We start from the raw sequence: 24,198 nt of genomic DNA, 5'->3' as shown, positions 1-24,198 counted from the left end.
CCATCTATAACAGTTGAGACTATTAACCATTTAGATGCCCCTATTAAGTTAACACCGGTGTCTGAACTAGGTCACAGCCTCTGTGAACACCAGCTCCCACGGTCCCTTAACCCCTTCCCGACCCGTGTCACACCGTTTGTGACATGGAAAACAGTTCGTTCTCGACCCATGTCACAGCGTCTGTGACATGGAGGGAAAGAGCCCCTGCAGCGCCTGCGAGCGGGGTCGCTCAGGTTTCACAGTTGCTACTGCAACTGGACATCCTGAAGTCGACCCCCCGGGGGGTGGATTAACCCCCCCGTGCCTGGGACCCCTCCGATTGGCAGTTTCACTAAAAGTGAAAATGAAACAGCCAATCGGTATGAATTAAATATTTCACCAATGAAAATTGGTGTAATATTTAAATCTGGGCATGGCCTGATGCTTACAGCATCAGCCATTGGCTGGGGGGAGTGTCACCTCTGTCCCCTCCTCCCCCCAGATCTGATTGGGGGGCTAGCGTCACATGGATACTAGCCCCAATCAGATGTGGAGGGAGTTTTTCATGATGGCTGCAACTGCCCAGCTCCTACCCGTCCATGGATCGTGTGCCGGCCATTGTGGACCCTCTGCTGCTGCCCCCCGTGGACCCTCTGCTGCTGCCCCCCCGTGGACCCTCTGCTGCCGCCGCCGCTGATCGCCTGCTGCCGCCGCTGATCTGCATCAGGTAGTATTGCCCCCACTCCCCCCCGACCCCCCCTCCACTCCACCCCGACCCCCCCTCCACCCCCGACCCCCCCTGCACTTTCATACCTGCACCCCGACCTCCGCTCCCTCTGCTCCCTCTCCCACGTCTTCATCCACCGGCTGCTGCTCTCCTTCTGACAGCCGGTGGACTGTGATCACAGCAGCAGCAGGCTCAGTGTAAATGCCCTGCTCCTGTGATCAAACCCACCATCCCCCAGTCCCAGTGATATCAGCCCCCACCTCCCAATAATCACCCCTCCCCCCAGTGTTCACCCCCCCCCCTGTCCCCAGTGTTCACCCCCCCCTGTCCCCAGTGTGCACCCCCCCCTGTCCCCAGTGTGCACTCCCCCATCCCAGTGATCACCCCCCCCCCGCAAACCCAGTGATCACCCCCCTGCTGCTGGCTCCTGCTCCCCTTTCTGCCCCAGTAATCACCCCCCTGATGCTGCCGGCCTCCTACCCCCCTTGCTGCTGCCGGCTCCTGCCCCAGTGATCACCCCCCTTGCTGCTGCCGGCTCCTGCCCCAGTGATCACCCCCCTTGCTGCTGCCGGCTCCTGCCCCAGTGATCACCCCCCTTGCTGCAGCTGCTGGCTCCTCCATCTCTTCAGCCCCCCCCTACGCCTGACAGCCCCCACACGTGACTGCAGAAGGTTACACCAAGCACACACACACACACACACACACACACGTACACTCACACTATAATAAAGTTTCGATTTTTTTTTTTTACACACGCACACAGCACACAAAATGTCCCGCCCGTCCCACTCATCCCAGTCTAAGGCGTACTAAGCTTAGGAGGCTACGTCAGGTTGGTGTGTGTGTTGTAGTGTGTGTGTGTGTGTGTGTGTGTGGTGTATACACTACAATATACCACACCGCACACCAACCTGACATACACTACACAATGGTGTCCGCTAACAAATTGGAACCATGTTGCAACCAAATTGATTCATAAAAATGAAAAAGTGGAAAAAAAACCACTTTATTTTTACGGATTCATTTGTGAAGGACCTGGGGGTTCCAAGTGCTCACTATGCATCTAGATAGGTGCCTTGGGGGGTCTAGTTTCCAATATGGGGTCACTTGTGGGGGAGCTCCAATGTTTGGGCACACAGCGGCTCTCCAAACGCAACATGGTGTCTTCTAACAATTTGAGCCGACAATTTGTTAGCGGACACCATGTTGCTTTTGGAGAGCCGCTGTGTGCCCAAACATTGGAGCTCCCCCACAAGTGACCCCATTTTGGAAACTAGACCCCCCAAGGCACCTATCTAGATGCATAGTGAGCACTTGGAACCCCCAGGTGCTTCACAAATTGATTCATAAAAATGAAAAAGTGGAAAAAAAACCACTTTATTTTTACGGATTAATTTGTGAAGGACCTGGGGGTTCCAAGTGCTCACTATGCATCTAGATAGGTGCCTTGGGGGGTCTAGTTTCCAAAATGGGGTCACTTGTGGGGGAGCTCCAATGTTTGGCCACACAGCGGCTCTCCAAACGCGACATGGTGTCCGCTAACAAATTGAATGTAAAATCGGCTCAAATTGTTAGCGGACACCATGTTGCGTTTGGAGAGCCCCTAATGTGCCTAAACAGTGGAGCTCCCCCACAAGTGACCCCATTTTGGAAACTAGACCCCCCAAGGCACCTATCTAGATGCATAGTGAGCACTTGGAACCCCCAGGTGCTTCACAAATTGATTCATAAAAATGAAAAAGTGGAAAAAAAAAAACACTTATTTTTGCGGATTAATTTGTGAAGGACCTGGGGGTTCCAAGTGCTCACTATGCATCTAGATAGGTGCCTTGGGGGGTCTAGTTTCCAAAATGGGGTCACTTGTGGGGGAGCTCCAATGTTTGGCCACACAGCGGCTCTCCAAACGCGACATGGTGTCCGCTAACAAATTGAATGTAAAATCGGCTCAAATTGTTAGCGGACACCATGTTGCGTTTGGAGAGCCCCTAATGTGCCTAAACAGTGGAGCTCCCCCACAAGTGACCCCATTTTGGAAACTAGACCCCCCAAGGCACCTATCTAGATGCATAGTGAGCACTTGGAACCCCCAGGTGCTTCACAAAATGATCTGTGAAAACAAAAAAGTACTTTTTTTTTTTACAAAAATTTTCTTTTAGCCTAAATTTTTTAATTTTCACATGGGTAACAGGATAAAATGCATCCTAAAATGTATTGGTCAATTTCTCCTGAGTACACGGATACCTCATATGTGGTCATAAACCACTGTTTGGGCGCATGGCAGGGCTCAGAAGAGAAGGAGCGCAATTTGACTTTTGGAGCTAATTTTCCATTCAAAAAGTAAAATGGCGCTCCTTCCCTTCTGAGCCCTGCCGTGTGCCCAAACAGTGGTTTATGACCACATATGAGGTATCAGTGTACTAAGGAGAAATTGACCAACAAATTTTAGGATGCATTTTATCCTGTTACCCATGTGAAAATTAAAATATTTAGGCTAAAAGAAAATTTTTGTTAGAAAAATAAAAATGTTCATTTTTTTCTTCCATGTGGCTTTAGTTCCTGTGATGCACCTGAAGGGTTAATAATCTTCTTGAATGTAGTTTTGAGTAGCTTGAGGGGTGCAGTTTTTGGAATGGTGTCACTTTTGGGTGTTTTCTGTCATAAAGACCCCTCAAAGAGACTTCAAATGTGATGTGGTCACTAAAAAAATGGTTTTGTAAATTTTGCTGGAAAAAAGATAAATTGCTGATGAACTTTGAACCCTTCAAACTTCCTACCAAAATTTTTTTTTTTTCCAAAATTGTGCTGATGTAAAGTAGACATATGGGAAATGTTATTTATTAACTATTTTGTGTCACATAACTCTCTGGTTTAGTAGAATAAAAATTCAAAATTTGAAAATTGCAAAATTTTCAAATTTTTTCCCATATTTTTGATTTTTTCACAAATAAACGCAAATATTATCGACCTAAATTTAATACTAACATGAAGCCCAATATGTCACGAAAAAACAATCTCAGAATCGCTAGGATCCGTTGAAGCGTTTCAGAGTTTTTACTTCGTAAAGGGACACTGGTCAGAATTGACAAAAATGCCAAGGTCTTTAGGGTCAAAATAGGCTGGGTCCTGAAGGGGTTAAACACAGAGAACCGAAGAGTTACTATGGACAACTGGGGGCCCTGCTGAAGACCCCCGTTGTATCATCTCTGTTCTCCCCTTAAGCTCCGCTAGACATGCTGGCCTTAAAAGGAGACAAATTTGCAATATATACTGCAGTATCGCTGTAGATAATATAAGCAATTAGACAACTGCAGGTTCATGTCAAGGGAAACAAAGCGTAAAAAATGATTACACATTTTTAAAAACTTTTAATCACCCTTCTTCCAAAAAAGTCAGATCTATCAAAATGTAAAATTAAACACAAATTGGTAAACACCATAACGGGAATAAAAATCCATACACCAGAATTGTGGTTTACCGGTTGTCAAACCCAAACAAAAAAAAATAATAAGTTACCATTTTGGATTGGACAACACATTTTTATTGCATCAATGAAAAAGTCAGCTCGCCACATAAAAAAAGCAGTCACACAGTGCCATTTATGGAAAAGTAAGAAATTTATGGGACTTGGAAAGTGGCGAGGGAATTTTTATTTTTTCCTTTTACAATTTTTTGATTTTTTTTTTCACCACCTAAATAAAAAAAAGCATAATCAGTCTGACCTGAAGAATCGGATTTCCAGGTTCATTTTTTACCATGCAATGGACACCATAAAGAAACTGGAATTGCAGGTTTTTCACCATTTCACCCCACTTGGAATTTTTCCCCCCATTTTCCCATACACTGTATAGTAAAATGAATAGCGCAATTCCAAACTACAACTCACCCCACAAAAAAAAAAAAAAAAAAACACAAGCCCTCATATGGCTAGTTTGACAGAAAAACACAAAAACTTAAGAGCTTTTGGAAAAAAGAGGAGGAAAAAAATGAAAGCACAAAGAAGAAAAATCACCTGGGAGTGAAATACACATACAGGGATGACCCTAAACCAAGCAAATGGTAAAGTGCAGCCCTTTAAACAAAATCAATTAAATCCTATGGGCACAGATTAGCATGCAGCTGATACTAATAATGCTACTTGTACACAAGGAATGTCATAAATTGCCGAAAATGAATCTGTCCCTCCCAGGTCCACAGATATTACCTCGTCTCTCAGCTTCCTGATGAGCTCTGTATCATTGTGATGAGTTTTAATAACTTCTGCTTTAACGCTGGCAATTAGAGACGCACTTTCAATCAGATCTGGTCGTAATGTGCCTTGTGCAAGGAAAACTTCATCAGGGTTAAGGTTCATTTCACCAATAACTTCATTGGCAATCTAGAAGCAAAGTATAGTATCTACAGGTTATTGTACACAAGGACGTAAACCTGACATATTACAGGCTCGTTAAGATGTCTGCCAGTGCCTTATTTACAATGTATAGGCCACAGCATATACACACCTTTACAAAGGTGTCACCAATAATTTTCCTCTTCTCCTCTGGATTTGTCGTCATGTTAAGAGTCTTGCTGATTCTTTTACGTGGAGTCCTGTCCTCCTCGGATATTGGCAACGTTGTAGTACCATTGTAAAATGAGTGTGCTGCGTTCACAACTGTGGAGAACATGAGGGATAAATGATTGTCATATAAAGGACATGAAGAACCAGGCTAGGTATTCGTCTGATCTAATTAAAAGGTGTTGTAATGGTGAAATAGAGTAATTACTATACACTGACCTGCTGGCTAGGGGAATATATAATTAGACCACTATTACAGGAACTTTTAATTAGGGCAGATTAACTAAAACGTAATCTGGTTCTTCGTAACTATATCAATTTATCACCAAACTTTACTAGGAGAGTGAACACCAACTGGTTCTTGTATTACCACTTCCACAAGGACTGACACTCAACTCAAGGCAAATTTGTCATTTTCCTTTACAGCACAACATGGAAAGTTTGTGATTAAGGATTTTAGAAATAGTAAAAGAAAAAAAAAAAGAAAAAGCTATAGGCTCAATTCAGATTTTTTTATTTTTTTTTTTTAAATATAATGTTTCAATACACTAATTTAAAAACGAGAACTTTTAAGTAAATGGACTTTCTTTTTAGTTACTTGTAAATGATACATGGGAAAATAAAATGTTCCCCTAAAAGAGAGACCAAGGACTGAACAATTTTGCTGTTAGAAAGTTGCGTAACAGTACTAGGCCAAGTACTAGGTGTACCGAAGATCCTAATTCGTATGGAAACGTGCACCCTGTGGGGTCGTTTGTCCAGCATCGCTCAGACAAGGAGCGGCAACTGACAAACCATTATTCCAAAAGCCTTTACATTTGTGCCTGTAATTGCGCTACCCCAGAAGTGAGCTGTATCCCCTACTAATCTAACTATACATCCATCCACTATTGGGTTTATTGTGCTAGGAGACAGTGTCTTTATTTTGCATCAACTGTTTTTAAAATAAAAACATTGATTTCATCTAGACCTGGTCTCATTAAATGCTAATTTTCATATTAAAGTCGTTCTAATGTACATTTTTTTAAAAAAGTGTAAGTACACCAGCCTTGCAGGTTCTAAGAAATTTATTAATGTATGTAGTTTGCATAGGGAAATCAGATTACAGCCGCTTTAAAGGCACTCTTTATTTAGAAATCCCAGTTTTTAATGGAAATTAAAAAAAAATAAAAAAAAATGCTCCTGTTTGTAGATATTCACGTTACATACATGTGGCGCCCTCTGCTGTTCTCTCTATTCCCTAATGCGTCCGTCTAAACTGCTGGTGAGAAGAGGCTGCCTGTTGGTGTACAGATCTGCCCTGTACACCACTTATTAACATCTTCCGCAATCTTAGAGTAAATTTATTTTTTTAGGACCACTCTTTTAATGAAAATTTTCTTAAAGTTATTATCTTTACTTGATTTAAAGGACCATAGTATGATCAAGAACATGACAAATGGAAAAGCGTAAGGTTGGGTATATTCTGGGGGAATAGCTTTTTTTTTTTTGCTGGACAACTCCTTCAACTTCATTAAAGGGGTATTTCCAGTCTACAACAGACCTCTGCAACTGGGCGAAACCAAAATGAGACATAGGAAAGACGTCCCACCCAAAGTAGACAGACCTTTAACTTGGATCCCCAGCTTTTTCAGTGCCTCCTCCACAGACTGACTCTCTCTTTTCCGCATAAATCCATTGTCTATATGAACGGCGATAACTTGATCTTGGTTTAAGGCTTTGTTCAGCAGAGCGGTGCAGACTGTAGAATCCACACCTCCACTCAACAGTACCTGAAGGGGACGAGAACAAAACCTTTCCACGCACTGTGTATGAATCCAACTACAAGCTATTACATCCTGCCATCTCTACGACAATTACTGAAGTGCATTTATTACTCACCAAGACCTTTGATGAGCCGACTTTCTCCTTAATATCCCGTATACATTCAATCTCTCTATTCTGAACTGTGAAAGTGCCGCTACACCCAGCAACGTCATACAAGAAATTCTTCAACATGACTTTACCATTCTCAGTTAGGCCAACTTCTGGGTGGAACTGTACCCCATACAGCTTTTTGGATTCATTTGCAATGCCTTGGAGAGAAGAAAAAAAATATGAAGCAATAATACTACGAATAAATCACATTTCATATTTTCCTTAAAAAAGGTTTATGCTCCTCTTCAAACATGAAAAATAAGTTTCAATGTACTATTTCTTAAAATTTTACATTGTTTTCTTACATTTTTTGTTAACTGCCAAATGTACCAGCCACAAATTCTAGCAGTTGTAGCCAAACATGAGCCGTGCTGACAAGCGTCTTTCTATTGAGCTTGTGAGCGCTGCACTGAAACAGGATTGCTGGAGCAGGATTTTAGCTCCAGATCCCAAAGAATCATCATTATTTTAATTTTTATTTATTTAAAAGAAAAACTATAAATATTATATTATCCACTTTCTCCTCCTAAACTAATCATTACTTATCAATTGACACCAAGAAAATGCAATGCGGGCACCATGTTATAGAGAAGGAGGAGGTGAGCAGAATAATATGTGATTTTGTCAGAAAAGATCAATATAACCTGTGATTTATACCTCTGCTCTTTGTGGGATTTCCAGTCCAGTGCGCAGTCCTATCATAGACTGACAGCTATTTCTGTATGCACACATACATACACTAGCTATTGAGCCCGTTCTACGCCAGGGTGGCGAGCATTTTTATTGGTATATGGTCTCCCATGCTGGTATTTGTGCTCCCCGATGCTGGCATGCGTGCCCCCCCCCCCCTCACAATCCTGGCATGTGTGGCCCCCCCCACCCCCCTCACTCACCCAATCCTGGCATGCATGCCCCCCCTCACCCACCCAATCATGGCATGCGTGGCCCCCCTCATCCCTTTCACGCTGCACACATCCAAAACACACAAAAAAAAAAAAAAAAACACATACTCCCCTTTCTTCCCTGTGCTCCAGCGCTGCTGTGGCCTGTTCTGCTGGAGGCCGGGGGGGAGGAGTGTGGCGCCGGAGTACACGCATGCCCATACCGCGCTGTCCGGCGCCATTTTGGTGAAGACACACTGCAAATGTGTCTTCAGTAAAATGGCGCCAAATAGCGCTATGCGCTGATTCCGACGGCGCATTTCATCTCCCGGCCCGAAGACACCACGCGGTCTCCCGGACAGGGGAGTTGTTAGGGGGCCGGAGATTGCGGTATGCGTTCAGTGCTTACGCATACCGCGATCTCCGGAGCCACAATCCTCATTCTAAACTCCTCGTTTAGGATGTGGTTGCGTTCCTCTGTGGGGTCCAGACTGTGCAGTCTATAGAGGCTTCAGACAGAGGGACGCTTGTACGATTATATTATAGATAGCTGTCAGTCACTCATAGGAACACCCACTGCATCAAAAATGCCAGAAAGAGCAGAGGATTAAATGATGAAAATACAGGTTATACCTAGCCTTTTCTCACTACACTATACATCAACCTGCTGAGCTCCCCCTGCTGTATAACATGGTGCCTGCAGATTACACTGCATTTTCATGGTGACAGGTTTCCTTTAAATTGCAATTAGAATGCACAAGGTTCACAGTTTTTGTGCCCTCGAAATACAGATATGACAAGTGAAAGCTGAGCTCCCTAGTCAGTGCAAATACAAGTACATTTTTTGGGAGGGATAGATATTGCCAGTGCTAGCGTCTTGTAAAAATAGGATAAGAAACCCCAACTGCAAAAATAAGAGCCGGCTGCGTTCACAGATAGCCGAACACGACTCCCGTGCAGATAGGAGGCCCAGAACTTATCTATGTACGTAACACAGAGGCTTTCATCTGGAGGATAGTTTGCTACCCCGATGAGGTATATGTAAGCGTGAGACCGATCTGTTCCCCAGCAATCAATCCCTATAAATAGCACTTGTAAGAAGAAAACCCCTCTAATCTGGCTATAAGGAGGAATAAGAGTATGACAGAAATCACTAGAAATAGACATACATGTACGAGCAAGGCGACCCATAATCACATGGCCAGATGGAGAACTTCATATATATATATATACCTGCTACTATGTTTCCAGATTGTGCAACCACCTTAAATCCGTCAGCAACCTTGTCCACGCTGTCTCCATGTGTCAGCAGAACGACCTCCTCCTTCTGCAGCCCCCTGCAAGCAAAGGGCAGAACTATAACACAAGCCGAGACAGTTTCCATGAAACCTAATAAGCAAGGCGATAACATCACTGACAGTCTGGCCAAACATCCCGGCACCAGCTCTAGGGTTAGGGAAATTATCAACCTATAAAACATATATAACATCTCACTAATTAATCTTAAACCACTAGAAAGTGCGGAGATCATGAAGTTATAGGACACCCCCTACCTGAACAGAGAACATGTATTGTCAATGCTGATGCTGAAAACTCCATCTTCCCTCACATTTTTCTTGTGGACAGTCCCTCCAAATACTTTATTCATCATCTGTAGGTGATAGGACAGGAAAAAAGAAAAAAAAGAATAGTTGTATATGTATACAATGCAAACAATGCCTTATTCTACTTTCATAAGGATTCATCTTAAAGGCGCTAATGACATTATGACCCCACACATCTGCCGAGACAAGTGCATAGTGAAAAAGTAGATCTGGGCATGAAAGAAATGGTCCACATGTCCTGTTTATAATGACACTTAAAAGGGGGGGGGGGGGGGGGTCTTCATTTAAAAGAGAACCTGCCACCTGTTTTATACCTTATAAACCATGCCCTTCACCTTTAAAATCATGTAAATGGTTTTCCTACAATCCGGTTATACCCTGATAGGTGACCCTGCGTCACTCCGAAAAGGTGTTTTATTCATGTCTCGTGCTGGCTGCAAATTGTCCAGTCCGACAAGCGAATCCTGATTGCGCTCAGCGCCAAATCAGTACCTTCAAACGCCACCTATTCTATCTTAATGGAAGTGGATGATGTCTCGTACGTCAGGCACACAGTGCTCGCAGTCTCCCGCCTGCACAGTGGAATCAGAGAGCTGCGAGGACGCCGCACTCTGCCCTACTGAACAGCCAGGGGGCTGGTGACGTAGAAGTGAGGCCACCATGTCACATGACTTCAGTCTGCTGGTCTCCGATTCCACAGTGCAGGCACGAGACATCGGCCCCTGTGTGGATGACATAGGAGAGGTCATACACTTTCTTCCACATAGATGAGGCAGTGTTTGAAGAAACTGGAGTGGCGCCAAGCACGATCTGGCTTCACACATTGGAATGGACAGAAAGGATTGCATAAAACACTTTTTCAGAGGTATACCAGGGTCACCTATAAGGGTATAATAAGGGTTGTAGGAAACCTGTCTACATGCTTTTAAAACGTGATGTAGATTGTTTATAAGGTATAAAACTGGTGACAAGTTCCCGTTAAAAAAAATATATACCTAATCTCTTCAGCTACTATTTAACAGGCACTTTAATTGCCTGCATATTGGGGGTTTCGGAACCAGGAACCCATCAAACAACTGCACACAGGACCACATATCTCCTGCCTGAGCACTGAGGGGAGCACGAATTTAATAGAACACACCTGTAGCCACCCGCCGACCTGCAGACCCTTATAGCTTGCTAAATTTAGAGTAAGAAAATGGATTCCTTAACCCCTTACCGCAAAAGATCCTGGGAAGGAGTCCTCATTATATACACTCCTCAAAAATATAAAGGGAACACTCAAATACCACATCCTAGATCTGAATGAATGAAATATTCTCATCGAATACTTTGTTCTGTACAAAGTTGAATGTGCTGACAACAAAATCACACAAAAATCATCAATGGAAATCAGATTAACCAATGGAGGCCTGGATTTGGAGTCACCCCCAAAATTAAAGTGGAAAAACACACTACAGGCTGATCCAACTTTGATGTAATGTCCTTAAAACAAGTCAAAATGAGGCTCAGTATTGTGTGTGGCCTCCACATGCCTGTATGACCTCCCTACAATGCCTGGGTATTCTCCTGATGAGGTTGCGGATGGTCTCCCGTGGAATCTCCTCCCAGACCTGGACTAAAGCATCCACCAACTCCTGGACAGTCTGTGATGCAACGTGACGTTGGTGGATGAAGTGAGACATGATGTCCCAGATGAGCTCAATCGGATTCAGGTCAGGGGAACGGGCGGGCCAGTCCATAGCTTCAATGCCTGCATCTTGCCGGAACTGCTGACACACTCCAGCTACAAGAGGTCTGGCATTGTCCTGCATTAGGAGGAACCCAGGGCCAACCGCACCAGCATATGGTCTCACAAGGGGTCTGAGGATCTCATCTCGGTACCTAATGGCAGTCAGGCTACTTCTGGCGAGCACATGGAGGGATGTGCGGCCCTCCAAAGAAATGCCACCAATGTGCTCAGTGTGAACCTGCTTTCATCTGTGAAGAGCACAGGGCACCAGTGGTGACTTTGCCAATCCTGGTGTTCTGTGGCAAATGCCAAGCATCCTTCACGATGTTGGGCTGTGAGCACAACCCCCATCTGTGGACGTCGGGCCCTCAAACCACCCTAATGGAGTCGGTTTCTAACCGTTTGTGCAGACACATGCACAGTTGTGGCCTGCTGGAGGTCATTTTGCAGGGCTCTGGCAGTGCTCCTCCTGTTCCTCCTTGCACAAAGGCGGAGGTAACGGTCCTGCTGCTGGGTTGTTGCCCTCGTATGGCTCCCTCCACATCTCCATGCTCTGGACACTGTGCTGACAGACACAGCTACCCTTCTTGCCACAGCTCGCACTGATGTGCCATCCTGGATGAACTGCACTACCTGAGCAACTTCTGTGGGTTGTACTGTAGACACCGCCTCATGCTACTGTACCTCTAGGGGTGAGAGCAATGGCAAAATGAAAAAGTGACCAAAACAACAGCCAAAAAGGATGAGAACAGAGAAATGGTCTGTGGTCACCACCTGCAGAACCACTCCTTTATAGCGAGTATCTTGCTAATTGCCTATCATTTCTACCGGTTGTCTGTTTCATTTGCACAACAGCAGGAGAAATTGATTCACAATCAGTGTTGCTTCATAACTGGACAGGTAGATTTCACAGAAGTGTTATTGACTTGGAGTTACATTGTGTTTAAGTGTTCCCTTAAGCTGTTAACCATTTAAATGCCACTGTGCAATGCCCGACAGCAGCATCTAAATGGATGCCAGCACACAACAGATCTCATCAGCCCTCCACGATCGCGGGGTACCGATGGGTTACTATGACAGCTGGAGGTCTGCTTAAGACACCCGTCACAGTCATTTTGGTCTTCTTTTGAAACTCAGCCACAATATTTTCTCTGTACACTGCAATATTGTGGTATTGCATGATATCGTACAAATGATAAAGCATTTTAACCTGCAATTGTTTGAAGGGACAAAAAAAACAAAAAACTGAAACTAAAATAAAAATAATTTTTTATATACACATCCCCCCCCTCCCTCACCAAATCACTTTGCTTTTCAATACTATGGGCAGGGAATTTACATTCTTGAAACACTCCACTGCTGATATAAAAAAAAAAAACTGGAGTGGTGGTTTAACGTACAAGTATGTGAAGTTGGAGTCGTGGAGTTAAAGTCCATATAAAAAAGAACAACTCAGACTCCTATAATACATTGGGCTCAAAGTACAATGCAGGATGTGCTGTAAATGTTTTAATAAGAATTTGGGAAAGTTATGAAATGTCCTATAAATGTCTGCTCTGTTCCTGATCTAAGGATCTCGGCTTTTAGTTGAGATGAGTCTGTGCTGCACTTTATGTACACGCTCAGTAGTGAGGCAGTGCTGCACTTTATGTACACGCTCAGTAGTGAGGCAGTGCTGCACTTTATGTACACGCTCAGTAGTGAGGCAGTGCTGCACTTTATGTACACGCTCAGTAGTGAGGCAGTGCTGCACTTTATGTACACGCTCAGTAGTGAGGCAGTGCTGCACTTTATGTACACGCTCAGTAGTGAGGCAGTGCTGCACTTTATGTACACGCTCAGTAGTGAGGCAGTGCTGCACTTTATGTACACGCTCAGTAGTGAGGCAGTGCTGCACTTTATGTACACGCTCAGTAGTGAGGCAGTGCTGCACTTTATGTACACGCTCAGTAGTGAGGCAGTGCTGCACTTTATGTACACGCTCAGTAGTGAGGCAGTGCTGTGGAGTCATGAAATTGAGGAGTCAGAGTTTTGACTTACCGACTCCACAGCCCTGGATGCAAGTATTGCTATAAACCCAACTGACTTGAACCACCATGATTCCATGTCATTTTTACTGCACGATGAATGCCATAAAAACAAAACTCAAAAAAACAATGGCGGATTTTTTTTTTTTTTTTTTCACAATTTCATTACACTTGGATTTTTTTCCCCACGTTTCAGTATATTATATGGTAAAATGAATGGTGCAGTGAAAAGTACAACTTGTCCCACAAAAAAAACAAGTCCTCCCATGTTTACATCCATGGGTAAACAAAAAAAAAAAAATGAATTTTTTTTTTTTTTTTTTAATAGCTCTTGAAAGAATATAAAGAAAAAACAAAAAAGGAAAAGAAAGGTTCCCTGTCTCTTAAAAAGATCTTTTTTTGTGGAGGGGGGGGTGGTGGTTACAGTTATGTCTGAAGTCAACTACTGATGCGTACATTTCCAGTAGGAAAAAATAAATCATTTGGGCAAGGAAGAAACAAATGCAGGAGTACAGCACGGCTTGCTCTTATAGTCCATATGTAACGCACCAAGTCTAAATCAGCAGTCCGACAGAGATACATCTGTATTTCAACACCAGCTGCAACTCAGCCTGTGAGACACAGGCGCCAGACAATGTAACCGACTCACATGATCCCAGCTAGGAATTATACAGAAAGCGATACTATGCATCGTAGGTTGAGTTAAAGAAATGCTCCCCTTAAAGCAACAATCTACAAATACCTGCATGCCATAGCAGATCCCAAGCACTGGCTTGCCAATGGTAAATATAGCGGAGTCAAACCATGGAGCATCTTCAGCATACACGGAGTTTGGTCCGCCTGATATGATGATCGCTCTATAAAAAAAAAAATAATAATTAATTTAAAAGATCAAATAAAAATTTAAATGTAAAAGCATTTAAGATAACATCAACAGAATATACTGATCAGAGAAGATGCTGCATCCGCGTTAGCCAAGAAATGCAATGCTATTAAGGCACCACTCTAGTGTTTATATTTTATTTCAGCGATGGAGTGGTGTCACTAATGTAAATTCCCTGCCCCTAGTATTATACTTACCAGGCGCAGCAGTCTTCTATTACCGGCACCGCTCTGGTCGGTCGCTAGCAGTTTGTGACCTGCCTGTTCGCTCATGTTTACTGGGAGATCTGGAAGTCACAACTCAATGTAAGTGTATGAGAGCCAGAACACGGCTCTCATACACTTTGACTTATGGTCAAACGGCCACACGGCCCTTTGACTTATGGTCAGTCAGAAGTTGCAGTCACAACATGGCGCCGCAGGATCACAGTGGCACCAGGAAGAGCTGAAGACAGCAGGTGGTGAGTATAATACTAGGGGCAGGGAATTTACATTCGTGAAACCACTCCGGCGCTGATATAAAAAAAACCCACTGGAGTATAATCTTCAGAGAGGAAGAGTAACAGGGCTGTGGAGTCAGAGTCAGTGTCCATTTCGGAGGACTCTGTATAAAATGGACTGACTGACAATATATAATAAATTGGGCTCAGTAGTGTCAGGATGTGCTGTAAAGGTTTCCATAAGAATTAGGGAAAGTTATGAAATGTCCTACAAGTGTCTGTTCTGTTCCTGATCTAAGGATCTCGACAGCACTTTATGTACAAGGCATCTAACATCTACGCCAGTTAAAAAATAGTGATGGGGGCTGAGATGTGCAAAGTCAACAACGAAAGAAGTTGTCTGGTCACAGAGGCTGTTTCAGGCAAAATATTTTCAACATAAAAAGTCTATTCTACAAAATGGCCAAGCTATTTTTTTTTTTTTGTTATTTTAACAGTAGGTTAAAAAAAAAATGATCTGATTTTCTGCAGGGCTAGAGTCACCACCACCTACATTTTCCCTGTAATGTCTTCATAGTGTTGGGAAATGAACACTTTCCTGTATTGGTAGAGACAATTATAACAATCTCATTCCATCAGAAGTGAATATAATCTAAGGACTGATGTATACAGCGGATGGGAACTAGACTCCTAATCTTCCCATGAAGCCATAATATAAAGTGTGTGGGAGAGACTCTGCCTACATGACATAGAAACATTTCAAGGTTATGTGAGAACCAACGAGATACAGATAGCAGAAGAGGAGTGAATGGCGGAGGGCCTTACCGGAAGCCCTGCTCTCGTATAGCAAACGCCGGCGTCTCCAGTGGATAGATCTCAGACTGCACAAAGAACTCTCGCACCCGGCGGTCTATGACTTTCCCATACTGTGCGCCAGCATCCAGGATCACCACGGCCCCCTCGTAGTGATGCTGGCCATCCTTCACTTCAGCTTCGGGCTTGACAAGCTAAATGAATGAAGTGCACAGATATTAGGATAAGACAGCTCTCATGGGTCACATGTTAATGCAGGAAAATAAAATCTGGACTTAAGTTTGTTTTTACCTTGGCCATAACAGTCTGGGGTATTTGGCAGAGAGCTACGGGAGCAGCCAGGCTGGTGCGTTACTGAGGTGGCTGGCAGGGGGTTCAGTCATTCGGAGCCTCCAATATCGGGTGTACACAACTGATGACTGCGCTGTGAATGAGCAGAGCCCGGAGCACAGATTATACCCGCACACGTGACCACACAGGAAGGCATCAATGGCTGGGGGACTAATTCAATTAAATACTGTTCATAAAGCTCAACAGGAAGGAGGGTGAGGAGCCATGCCTGGCCCATGTGAGAGCATGGAGACGTTATCATCTGCACACATCCTGCTCACGGGCTTCATGCCGAGAATCACAAGACTTCAAGTCAGGAGTCACGGCCATTTATAAGGATGAATGCTGCAAAGTGGAGGAGCTGCCTACAGCAAGCAGATACCTGCTTTTAGAAAATGGCAGAGATAACCTCGGAGTTTGTGCAACAATGTCTTTTTACACACAGGTGAACCTGTTGAGTTTTCCAAGAAGAGGCTTCAAGAAACGCCAGAAGTTTCCTTCCTTTTTTTAAATCGGTCTTTTCTTGTCTGCAGGTTTTAGAGCATTTACAGAGTAGAGGACACCTAAAGAACGGTCAGCTGCCATCTTTTAAATATCACTTGGCATCTCTGAAAAAAATGAAGCAATTACAAAAGACACTCAAAAGACTGAACGTGTGCACAGTAAGACGTTTCTACATGGAAACACTGTACATATGGTCGTTCTCCTGAGCGTTTCTGGATGCTTCTTCAGGCAGCTTTTGGAGCAGATCCACCTATCCTTATTGGTTGCTATTGGCAACTACTACACCTTAGCAATTGACAAGTCACCCTGACAGTGCTATGGGCAACAAGGCCAGCATTATGACACAAGGCAACCATACAACCGGGTTCTTTTCTAAAAGCCACTGAAGACATAGGGAAAAGGATACGACTAGGCATACGTCTCTAAAAAAAGCAATCAATAGATCTGAGCATTGTGCAAATAATCCGGGGAACCAGTTCAAGGTGTGTAAAGGCCCCTGTCACACTTGGCAACGCTACAGCGATCCCGACAACAATACGACCTGTCAGGGATCATTGCTGCGTCGCTATGTGGTCGCTGGTGAGCTGTCAAACAGGCAGGCTCATCAGCGATCAGGGGAGCAGCGACATCGTGGAAAGAATCTTTCCACGATGTCCTGCACCTGGTTACCAGCCTGCTGAAGCAGGAGCAGGCTGGTAACCATGATAAACAGCGGGTTACTAGGGGCACACGCTCCTAGTAACCCGCTGTTTATCATGGTTACCACTCTGCTACGGTGAGCGGGAGGTTACCGCTCACCATAGCAGAGTGGTAACCATGATAAACAGCAGGTTACTAAGTGCGCGTGTGCCCCTAGTAACCCGCTGTTTATCATGGTTACCAGCCTGATCGCTGGTCCCGCTGGTCACACACAGCGATGTGTGCTGACCAGCGGGAAGGCAACGACCAAAAAAAGATCCAGGACATTCTGCAGCGATTAGCGACCTCACAGCAGGGGCCTGATCGCTGCAAAGTGTCACACATAGCGACATCGCTGGTGAGGTCGCTGTTGCGTCAGCAAAACCGTGACTCAGCAGCGATCTCGCTATGTGAGACGGGGGCTTTAAGGGGTCTGTACATATTAGAATAACAATGTCCGAACCCCCCAACCTCCCCCCTCCCCCAACAGCAGCAGGACCAGCTAATGTGTATGGATGTGTCAATACCTTCAACCCAACAGCAGATACTGGGTAAAGGATTTCAACATGAGCGATTCTTTGCAATCAAAGAGGGGTTTCTGCCAGTGGCCCACTCCCCCGTCTCCATTGAGAGCACATTCCCCCTCAGCCAGACCAGGTGTGCATACATATAAGAGGTCGGCAGAACAAGCCGACAGCTGAATAAGAGCTAAAGAGTAAAATTGAAGTAAGGCCAGCTGATCACAGAAGGCATACTGTTGGCAGCTTTTCTATTTGTGATAATCCCTTAGGGCCAGCGCTCCACAGCAATTAAAATGGTTCTCTGGTGAAAACAAATTATTATGCATCCACAGGATAGGAAAGAACTTATTTAAATCGGTGGAGGTCCGACTGCTGGGACAGGCACCATTAGGCAGAACGGGGCACTTCTATCCCCTTTTGGATGGGGAAGTAGTGCACATGCTCTAACACTGTTCCATCCATTCGTTATGAGGTCGAGCCGTCACTCTTTTTCCAGCAGCGCCAGAGAGGATGAATAGATCAGTCGAGCATCCAGTCACTCCATTTTGTCACAAAGATCCTTGTACTGCCAGTCAGTGCAGGTCCAAGAGGTCAGACCCCCATTGATCATCAACTTATCAGTTATGCTGTGCATAGCCGACAACTTGTATTCATCAGAAAACTCCTTTAAAAGTGAGCCATTATATGAGAAATGCAATTGTTCCCTCTATGAAAGTAAAATATATGGAATACATGGAGCATTCACTTATCAAAAACTGCAACTCAAAGAGCAATGGGTGTTCATAAGGGAAGCTACTCCTATAAGTGCACCAAGGGTAATTATACTGGAATGAGCGCCACATACAGTATTATATAATCCATGGATTTAGACAACGTTCATGTAAGGCCACGTTCACACGTTCAGTATTTGGTCAGTATCTTATATTAGTATCTGTAAGCCAAAATCAGGAGGGGAGCAATCAGAGGAAAATTATAATAGAAACACGTCACCACTTCTGTATTTATCACCCACTCCTGATTTTGGCTTACAAATACTGAGGTAAAATACTGACCAAATATTGAACGCGCGAACATTCTTTCCTCTGTCCTCCAGTGCCTCCTCCCTCTCCTCTTATTTCAGCCAAAGACTTTGCCTCATTCTTCAAGCAGAAGATTGACACCATCAGACAAAGCTTTTGCCTAAAGTCCCCACAGCCCCTCCCCAAACCTACTCAACCCTCCTCCTCCAAAACCACCTTCTCCACCATTAAGGAAGATCAACTTTCCTCTTTACTCTCCAAATCACACCTTACCACCTGTGAACTTGACCCAATCCCGCCCCACCTCATCCCAAACCTTACCACTATCTTCATCCCAACCCTAGCCCACCTCTTTAACCTGTCACTAACAACTGGTGTCTTCCCCTCATGCTTCAAACATGCCTCAATCACACCCATCCTCAAAAAGCCCTCCCTTGACCCATCCTCTCTGACTAGCTATCGCCCCATATCACTTCTTCCCTATGCCTCAAAACTACTAGAACAACACGTCCATTCTGAACTGTCCTCCCACCTCTCCTCCTGCTCCCTCTTTGACCACTTACAATCTGGCTTCCGATCACACCATTCTACTGAAACTGCCCTGACTAAAGTCACCACCGACCTGGTAACCGCCAAATCTAAGCGACACTATTCTGTCCTTCTCCTCCTGGACCTGTCATCTGCCTTCGACACAGTGGACCATTCCCTCTTACTACAAACTCTCTCATCTCTCGGCATCACAGACTTGGCCCTATCCTGGATCTCCTCATACCTAACAGACAGGAGATTCAGTGTCTCCCACTCACGCACCACCTCCTCATCTCGCCCCCTATCTGTCGGTGTCCCCCAATCAGACAATGTGATTTTCAGGATTTGTTTTCTCATTTTGTCTCTCATAGTTGAGGTCTACGTATGATGTCAATTACAGGCCTCTCTCATCTTTTTAAGTGGGAGAACTTGCACGATTGGTGGCTGACTAAATACTTTTTTTCCCCACTGTATATAATGTACTGATAATACAGGGGGTGTACTCACTTATGCTGAGCGCTGTATATATAATGTACTGATAATATGGGGGTGTACTCATGAATTTGTCTCTTTCTCTAGTCCTGGATATAATGTCGGTATTGCTCCACACTGAGCATGCTCGGTCTATAGAGACTTCGGACAGACGGACACATACCTGGTTATATTATAGATATTGTCGACTGGAAATAATAGTGAATTGCTGAGCTCCAGCACTTCATCTATTTGAAAAAGAATTTGACTTGTTTGGGTCCAACATATCCAAAATACCACTGACTACCCTTATCTGCTTCTATGTAGAGTGGGACCGCCCCCATACACTTTAGAGGGTAGGGCAGTATTGCTGAAATCATTAGGTTTGGCTGACATTTATTTCACTTTTTATTTTTTACAACTTATGGATATGTTACCAAAGATCGGATACACAGCGGCATTTCCGTCCAGAAAATTACCGTTTTTTTTTAATTATAAGACGTACTTAGAATCCAAAATGAGGGTGCTTCTTATGATCCAAAGTGAGCTTTTCAGGGGGGCGGCCGACGGAAGGAGGGGGGCGATGCAGCGGTGCAAGGGATCTCAGAAGATGTCAACGCCAGTGAGAGGGGTCCTCTTTCCCGTAGATTTCCCTGACGTGAGCTTAGTGAAAGTGGCCGCTGAAGGCTGCGCATGAGCAGATTGAGATCTCGTGACCAGCCCCCAGGTAAGCTACAGACAATAAGACGCACCACCATTTTATTTTTATTTTTTTAAATAAGTTCTTTCCCATCCCAAAATTTGAGGTGCGTCTTATAATCCACAAAATACAATTCTTATCATAGCACCTGCAATGTGGATGACGTTTCATGAAAACACATCGGGGAAATTTACTGTGTAAGCCAATCAGTGCTCATTAATGGCCTGCTTAGATAGGCAACTCAAATTCCAGGAGCACAGAATGATCGTTAATACCCATCTTCTGTGTCCATAGAATATTATCGGCAGTACATGTCCCACTGACACACGACCATGTGCTGTTATGAAGATTATTTTTAAGCCGGCATAAAAATCATAGCAATCGACAAATGAGTATTTTGCTTGTTCGTCGCCTGATCATCAGCCTGTCCAGATAGGAATGCTCTTTCCTGATTTTCAGCCTATCAACACTCGCTCCTATTTACCAGCTTGTCTTAATGGGCCTTAAAGCCGGCTTGGAATGAAACCCGAACTGTGCTCAGATCACAAAACCCATCCACCGGGTCTCCTGATTGTCACATATATGCCTACAAGACAGTTAAGGTAAAGAGACCTGGAGGGCAGGTAGAGGGCTGCAATCCAAACATGGACCACGTTTCACATCTTGCTGTTGAGGGCCCGTGTGTGTGTGCGTGGGGGCGCCCCGGAGCGGGCCCGTGTGTGTGTGTGCGTGCGTGCGTGTGGGGGCGCCCCGGAGCGGGCCCGTGTGTGTGTGTGTGTGTGTGTGTGTGTGTGTGTGTGTGTGTGTGTGTGTGTGTGTGTGTGTGTGTGCTCCCCGGAGCGGGCCCGTGTGTGTGTGTGCGCGCGCGTGTGGGCTCCCCGGAGCGGGCCCGTGTGTGTGTGTGTGTGTGTGTGTGTGTGTGTGTGTGTGTGTGTGTGTGTGTGTGTGTGTGTGTGTGTGCGTGCGTGCGTGTGGGGGCGCCCCGGAGCGGGCCCGTGTGTGTGTGTGTGTGCGTGTGGGGGCGCCCCGGAGCGGGCCCGTGTGTGTGTGTGTGTGTGTGTGTGTGTGTGTGTGTGTGTGTGTGTGTGTGTGGGCTCCCCGGAGCGGGCCCGTGTGTGTGTGTGTGGGCTCCCCGGAGCGGGCCCGTGTGTGTGTGTGTGTGGGCTCCCCGGAGCGGGCCCGTGTGTGTGTGTGTAGGCTCCCCGGAGCGGGCCCGTGTGTGTGTGTGTAGGCTCCCCGGAGCGGGCCCGTGTGTGTGTGTGTAGGCTCCCCGGAGCGGGCCCGTGTGTGTGTGTGTGGGCTCCCCGGAGCGGGCCCGTGTGTGTGTGTGTGGGCTCCCCGGAGCGGGCCCGTGTGTGTGTGTGTGTGTGTGGGCTCCCCGGAGCGGGCCCGTGTGTGTGTGTGTGGGCTCCCCGGAGCGGGCCCGTGTGTGTGTGTGTGTGTGTGTGGGCTCCCCGGAGCGGGCCCGTGTGTGTGTGTGTGTGTGTGTGGGCTCCCCGGAGCGGGCCCGTGTGTGTGTGTGTGTGTGTGTGGGCTCCCCGGAGCGGGCCCGTGTGTGTGTGTGTGTGTGTGTGTGGGCTCCCCGGAGCGGGCCCGTGTGTGTGTGTGTGTGTGTGTGTGGGCTCCCCGGAGCGGGCCCGTGTGTGTGTGTGTGTGGGCTCCCCGGAGCGGGCCCGTGTGTGTGTGTGTGTGGGCTCCCCGGAGCGGGCCCGTGTGTGTGTGTGTGTGGGCTCCCCGGAGCGGGCCCGTGTGTGTGTGTGTGTGGGCTCCCCGGAGCGGGCCCGTGTGTGTGTGTGTGTGGGCTCCCCGGAGCGGGCCCGTGTGTGTGTGTGTGTGGGCTCCCCGGAGCGGGCCCGTGTGTGTGTGTAGGCTCCCCGGAGCGGGCCCGTGTGTGTGTGTGTGGGCTCCCCGGAGCGGGCCCGTGTGTGTGTGTGTGGGCTCCCCGGAGCGGGCCCGTGTGTGTGTGTGTGGGCTCCCCGGAGCGGGCCCGTGTGTGTGTGTGTGGGCTCCCCGGAGCGGGCCCGTGTGTGTGTGTGTGGGCTCCCCGGAGCGGGCCCGTGTGTGTGTGTGTGTGTGTGTGTGGGCTCCCCGGAGCGGGCCCGTGTGTGTGTGTGTGTGTGTGTGGGCTCCCCGGAGCGGGCCCGTGTGTGTGTGTGTGTGTGGGCTCCCCGGAGCGGGCCCGTGTGTGTGTGTGTGTGTGGGCTCCCCGGAGCGGGCCCGTGTGTGTGTGTGTGTGTGTGTGTGTGTGTGAGTGTGTGAGTGTGTGGGCTCCCCGGAGCGGGCCCTTGTGTGTGGGCTCCCCGGAGCGGGCCCGTGTGTGTGGGCTCCCCGGAGCGGGCCCGTGTGTGTGGGCTCCCCGGAGCGGGCCCGTGTGTGTGGGCTCCCCGGAGCGGGCCCGTGTGTGCGGGCTCCCCGGAGCGGGCCCGTGTGTGCGGGCTCCCCGGAGCGGGCCCGTGTGTGCGGGCTCCCCGGAGCGGGCCCGTGTGTGCGCGCTCCCCGGAGCGGGCCCGTGTGTGCGTGTGTGTGTGTGGGCTCCCCGGAGCGGGCCCGTGTGTGTGTGTGTGTGTGTGTGGGCGCCCCGGAGCAGGCCCGTGTGTGTGTGTGTGTGTGTGTGTGTGGGCGCCCCGGAGCGGGCCTGTGTGTGTGTGTGTGTGTGTGTGTGGGCGCCCCGGAGCGGGCCCGTGGGTGTGTGGGTGTGTCCCGGAGCGGGCCCGTGTGGGTGTGTCCCGGAGCGGGCCCGTGTGGGTGTGGGTGCGCGCGCGCCCCGGAGCGGGCCCGTATGTGTGTGTGTGTGTGTGTGTGTGTGTGTGTGTGTGTGTGTGTGTGTGTGTGTGTGTGTGTGTGTGTGGGCGCCCCGGAGCGGGCCCGTGTGTGTGTGGGTGGGCCCCCCGGAGCGGGCCCGTGTGTGTGTGTGTGTGTGCGCCCCGGAGCGGGCCCGTGTGTGTGTGTGTGTGTGCGCCCCGGAGCGGGCCCGTGCGTGCGTGTGTGTGTGTGTGTGTGCGCGCCCCGGAGCGGGCCCGTGCCTGTGTGTGTGTGTGTGTGTGTGCGCCCCGGAGCGGGCCCGTGTGTGTGTGTGTGTGTGAGAGTGTGTGAGTGAGTGAGTGAGTGTGAGTGTGTGTGTGTGTGTGTGTGTGTGAGTGTGTGTGTGGGCTCCCCGGAGCGGGCCCGTGTGTGTGTGGGCTCCCCGGAGCGGGCCCGTGTGTGTGTGTGTGTGTGTGTGTGTGTGGGCTCCCCGGAGCGGGCCCGTGTGTGTGTGTGTGTGTGTGGGCTCCCCGGAGCGGGCCCGTGTGTGTGTGTGTGTGTGGGCTCCCCGGAGCGGGCCCGTGTGTGTGTGTGTGTGTGGGCTCCCCGGAGCGGGCCCGTGTGTGTGTGTGTGTGTGTGTGTGTGTGTGTGTGTGTGTGAGTGTGTGAGTGTGTGGGCTCCCCGGAGCGGGCCCGTGTGTGTGGGCTCCCCGGAGCGGGCCCGTGTGTGTGGGCTCCCCGGAGCGGGCCCGTGTGTGTGGGCTCCCCGGAGCGGGCCCGTGTGTGCGCGCTCCCCGGAGCGGGCCCGTGTGTGCGCGCTCCCCGGAGCGGGCCCGTGTGTGCGCGCTCCCCGGAGCGGGCCCGTGTGTGCGCGCTCCCCGGAGCGGGCCCGTGTGTGCGCGCTCCCCGGAGCGGGCCCGTGTGTGCGCGCTCCCCGGAGCGGGCCCGTGTGTGCGCGCTCCCCGGAGCGGGCCCGTGTGTGCGCGCTCCCCGGAGCGGGCCCGTGTGTGCGCGCTCCCCGGAGCGGGCCCGTGTGTGCGCGCTCCCCGGAGCGGGCCCGTGTGTGCGCGCTCCCCGGAGCGGGCCCGTGTGTGCGCGCTCCCCGGAGCGGGCCCGTGTGTGCGTGTTCCCCGGAGCGGGCCCGTGTG

The 24,198-nt window shown here is 48.0% G+C and overlaps 1 protein-coding gene across 3 annotated transcripts in view; it reads right to left on the bottom strand.

Moving 5' to 3' along the window:
* The window catches only part of GMPS (guanine monophosphate synthase), a 49,972-nt gene that overhangs the window by 11,131 nt on the left and 14,643 nt on the right, over positions 1-24,198 (bottom strand). The window contains exons 2-10 of one of the 3 annotated variants that reach the window (XM_073674765.1): positions 15,849-15,981; positions 15,570-15,751; positions 14,165-14,279; positions 9,613-9,710; positions 9,293-9,396; positions 7,143-7,336; positions 6,868-7,033; positions 5,206-5,357; positions 4,908-5,081 (exon numbers count right to left, since the gene is read on the bottom strand). In XM_073674765.1, coding sequence (XP_073530866.1) covers positions 4,908-5,081; positions 5,206-5,357; positions 6,868-7,033; positions 7,143-7,336; positions 9,293-9,396; positions 9,613-9,710; positions 14,165-14,279; positions 15,570-15,751; positions 15,849-15,857 — 1,194 coding nt within the window. In that variant the 5' untranslated portion in view covers positions 15,858-15,981. The remainder of the gene's footprint in view (positions 1-4,907; positions 5,082-5,205; positions 5,358-6,867; positions 7,034-7,142; positions 7,337-9,292; positions 9,397-9,612; positions 9,711-14,164; positions 14,280-15,569; positions 15,752-15,848; positions 15,982-24,198) is intronic. The other 2 variants (XM_073674764.1, XM_073674766.1) reach the window with 2 other exon arrangements.

This window comes from Phyllobates terribilis, unplaced genomic scaffold, assembly GCF_046119375.1.
Source record: "Phyllobates terribilis strain yellow unplaced genomic scaffold, ASM4611937v1 Scaffold_3__8_contigs__length_932513732, whole genome shotgun sequence".
NCBI lineage: Eukaryota > Metazoa > Chordata > Amphibia > Anura > Dendrobatidae > Phyllobates > Phyllobates terribilis.
Note: the sequence above shows the minus strand (reverse complement) of the source record. Positions and strands in the feature narration are given on the sequence as shown.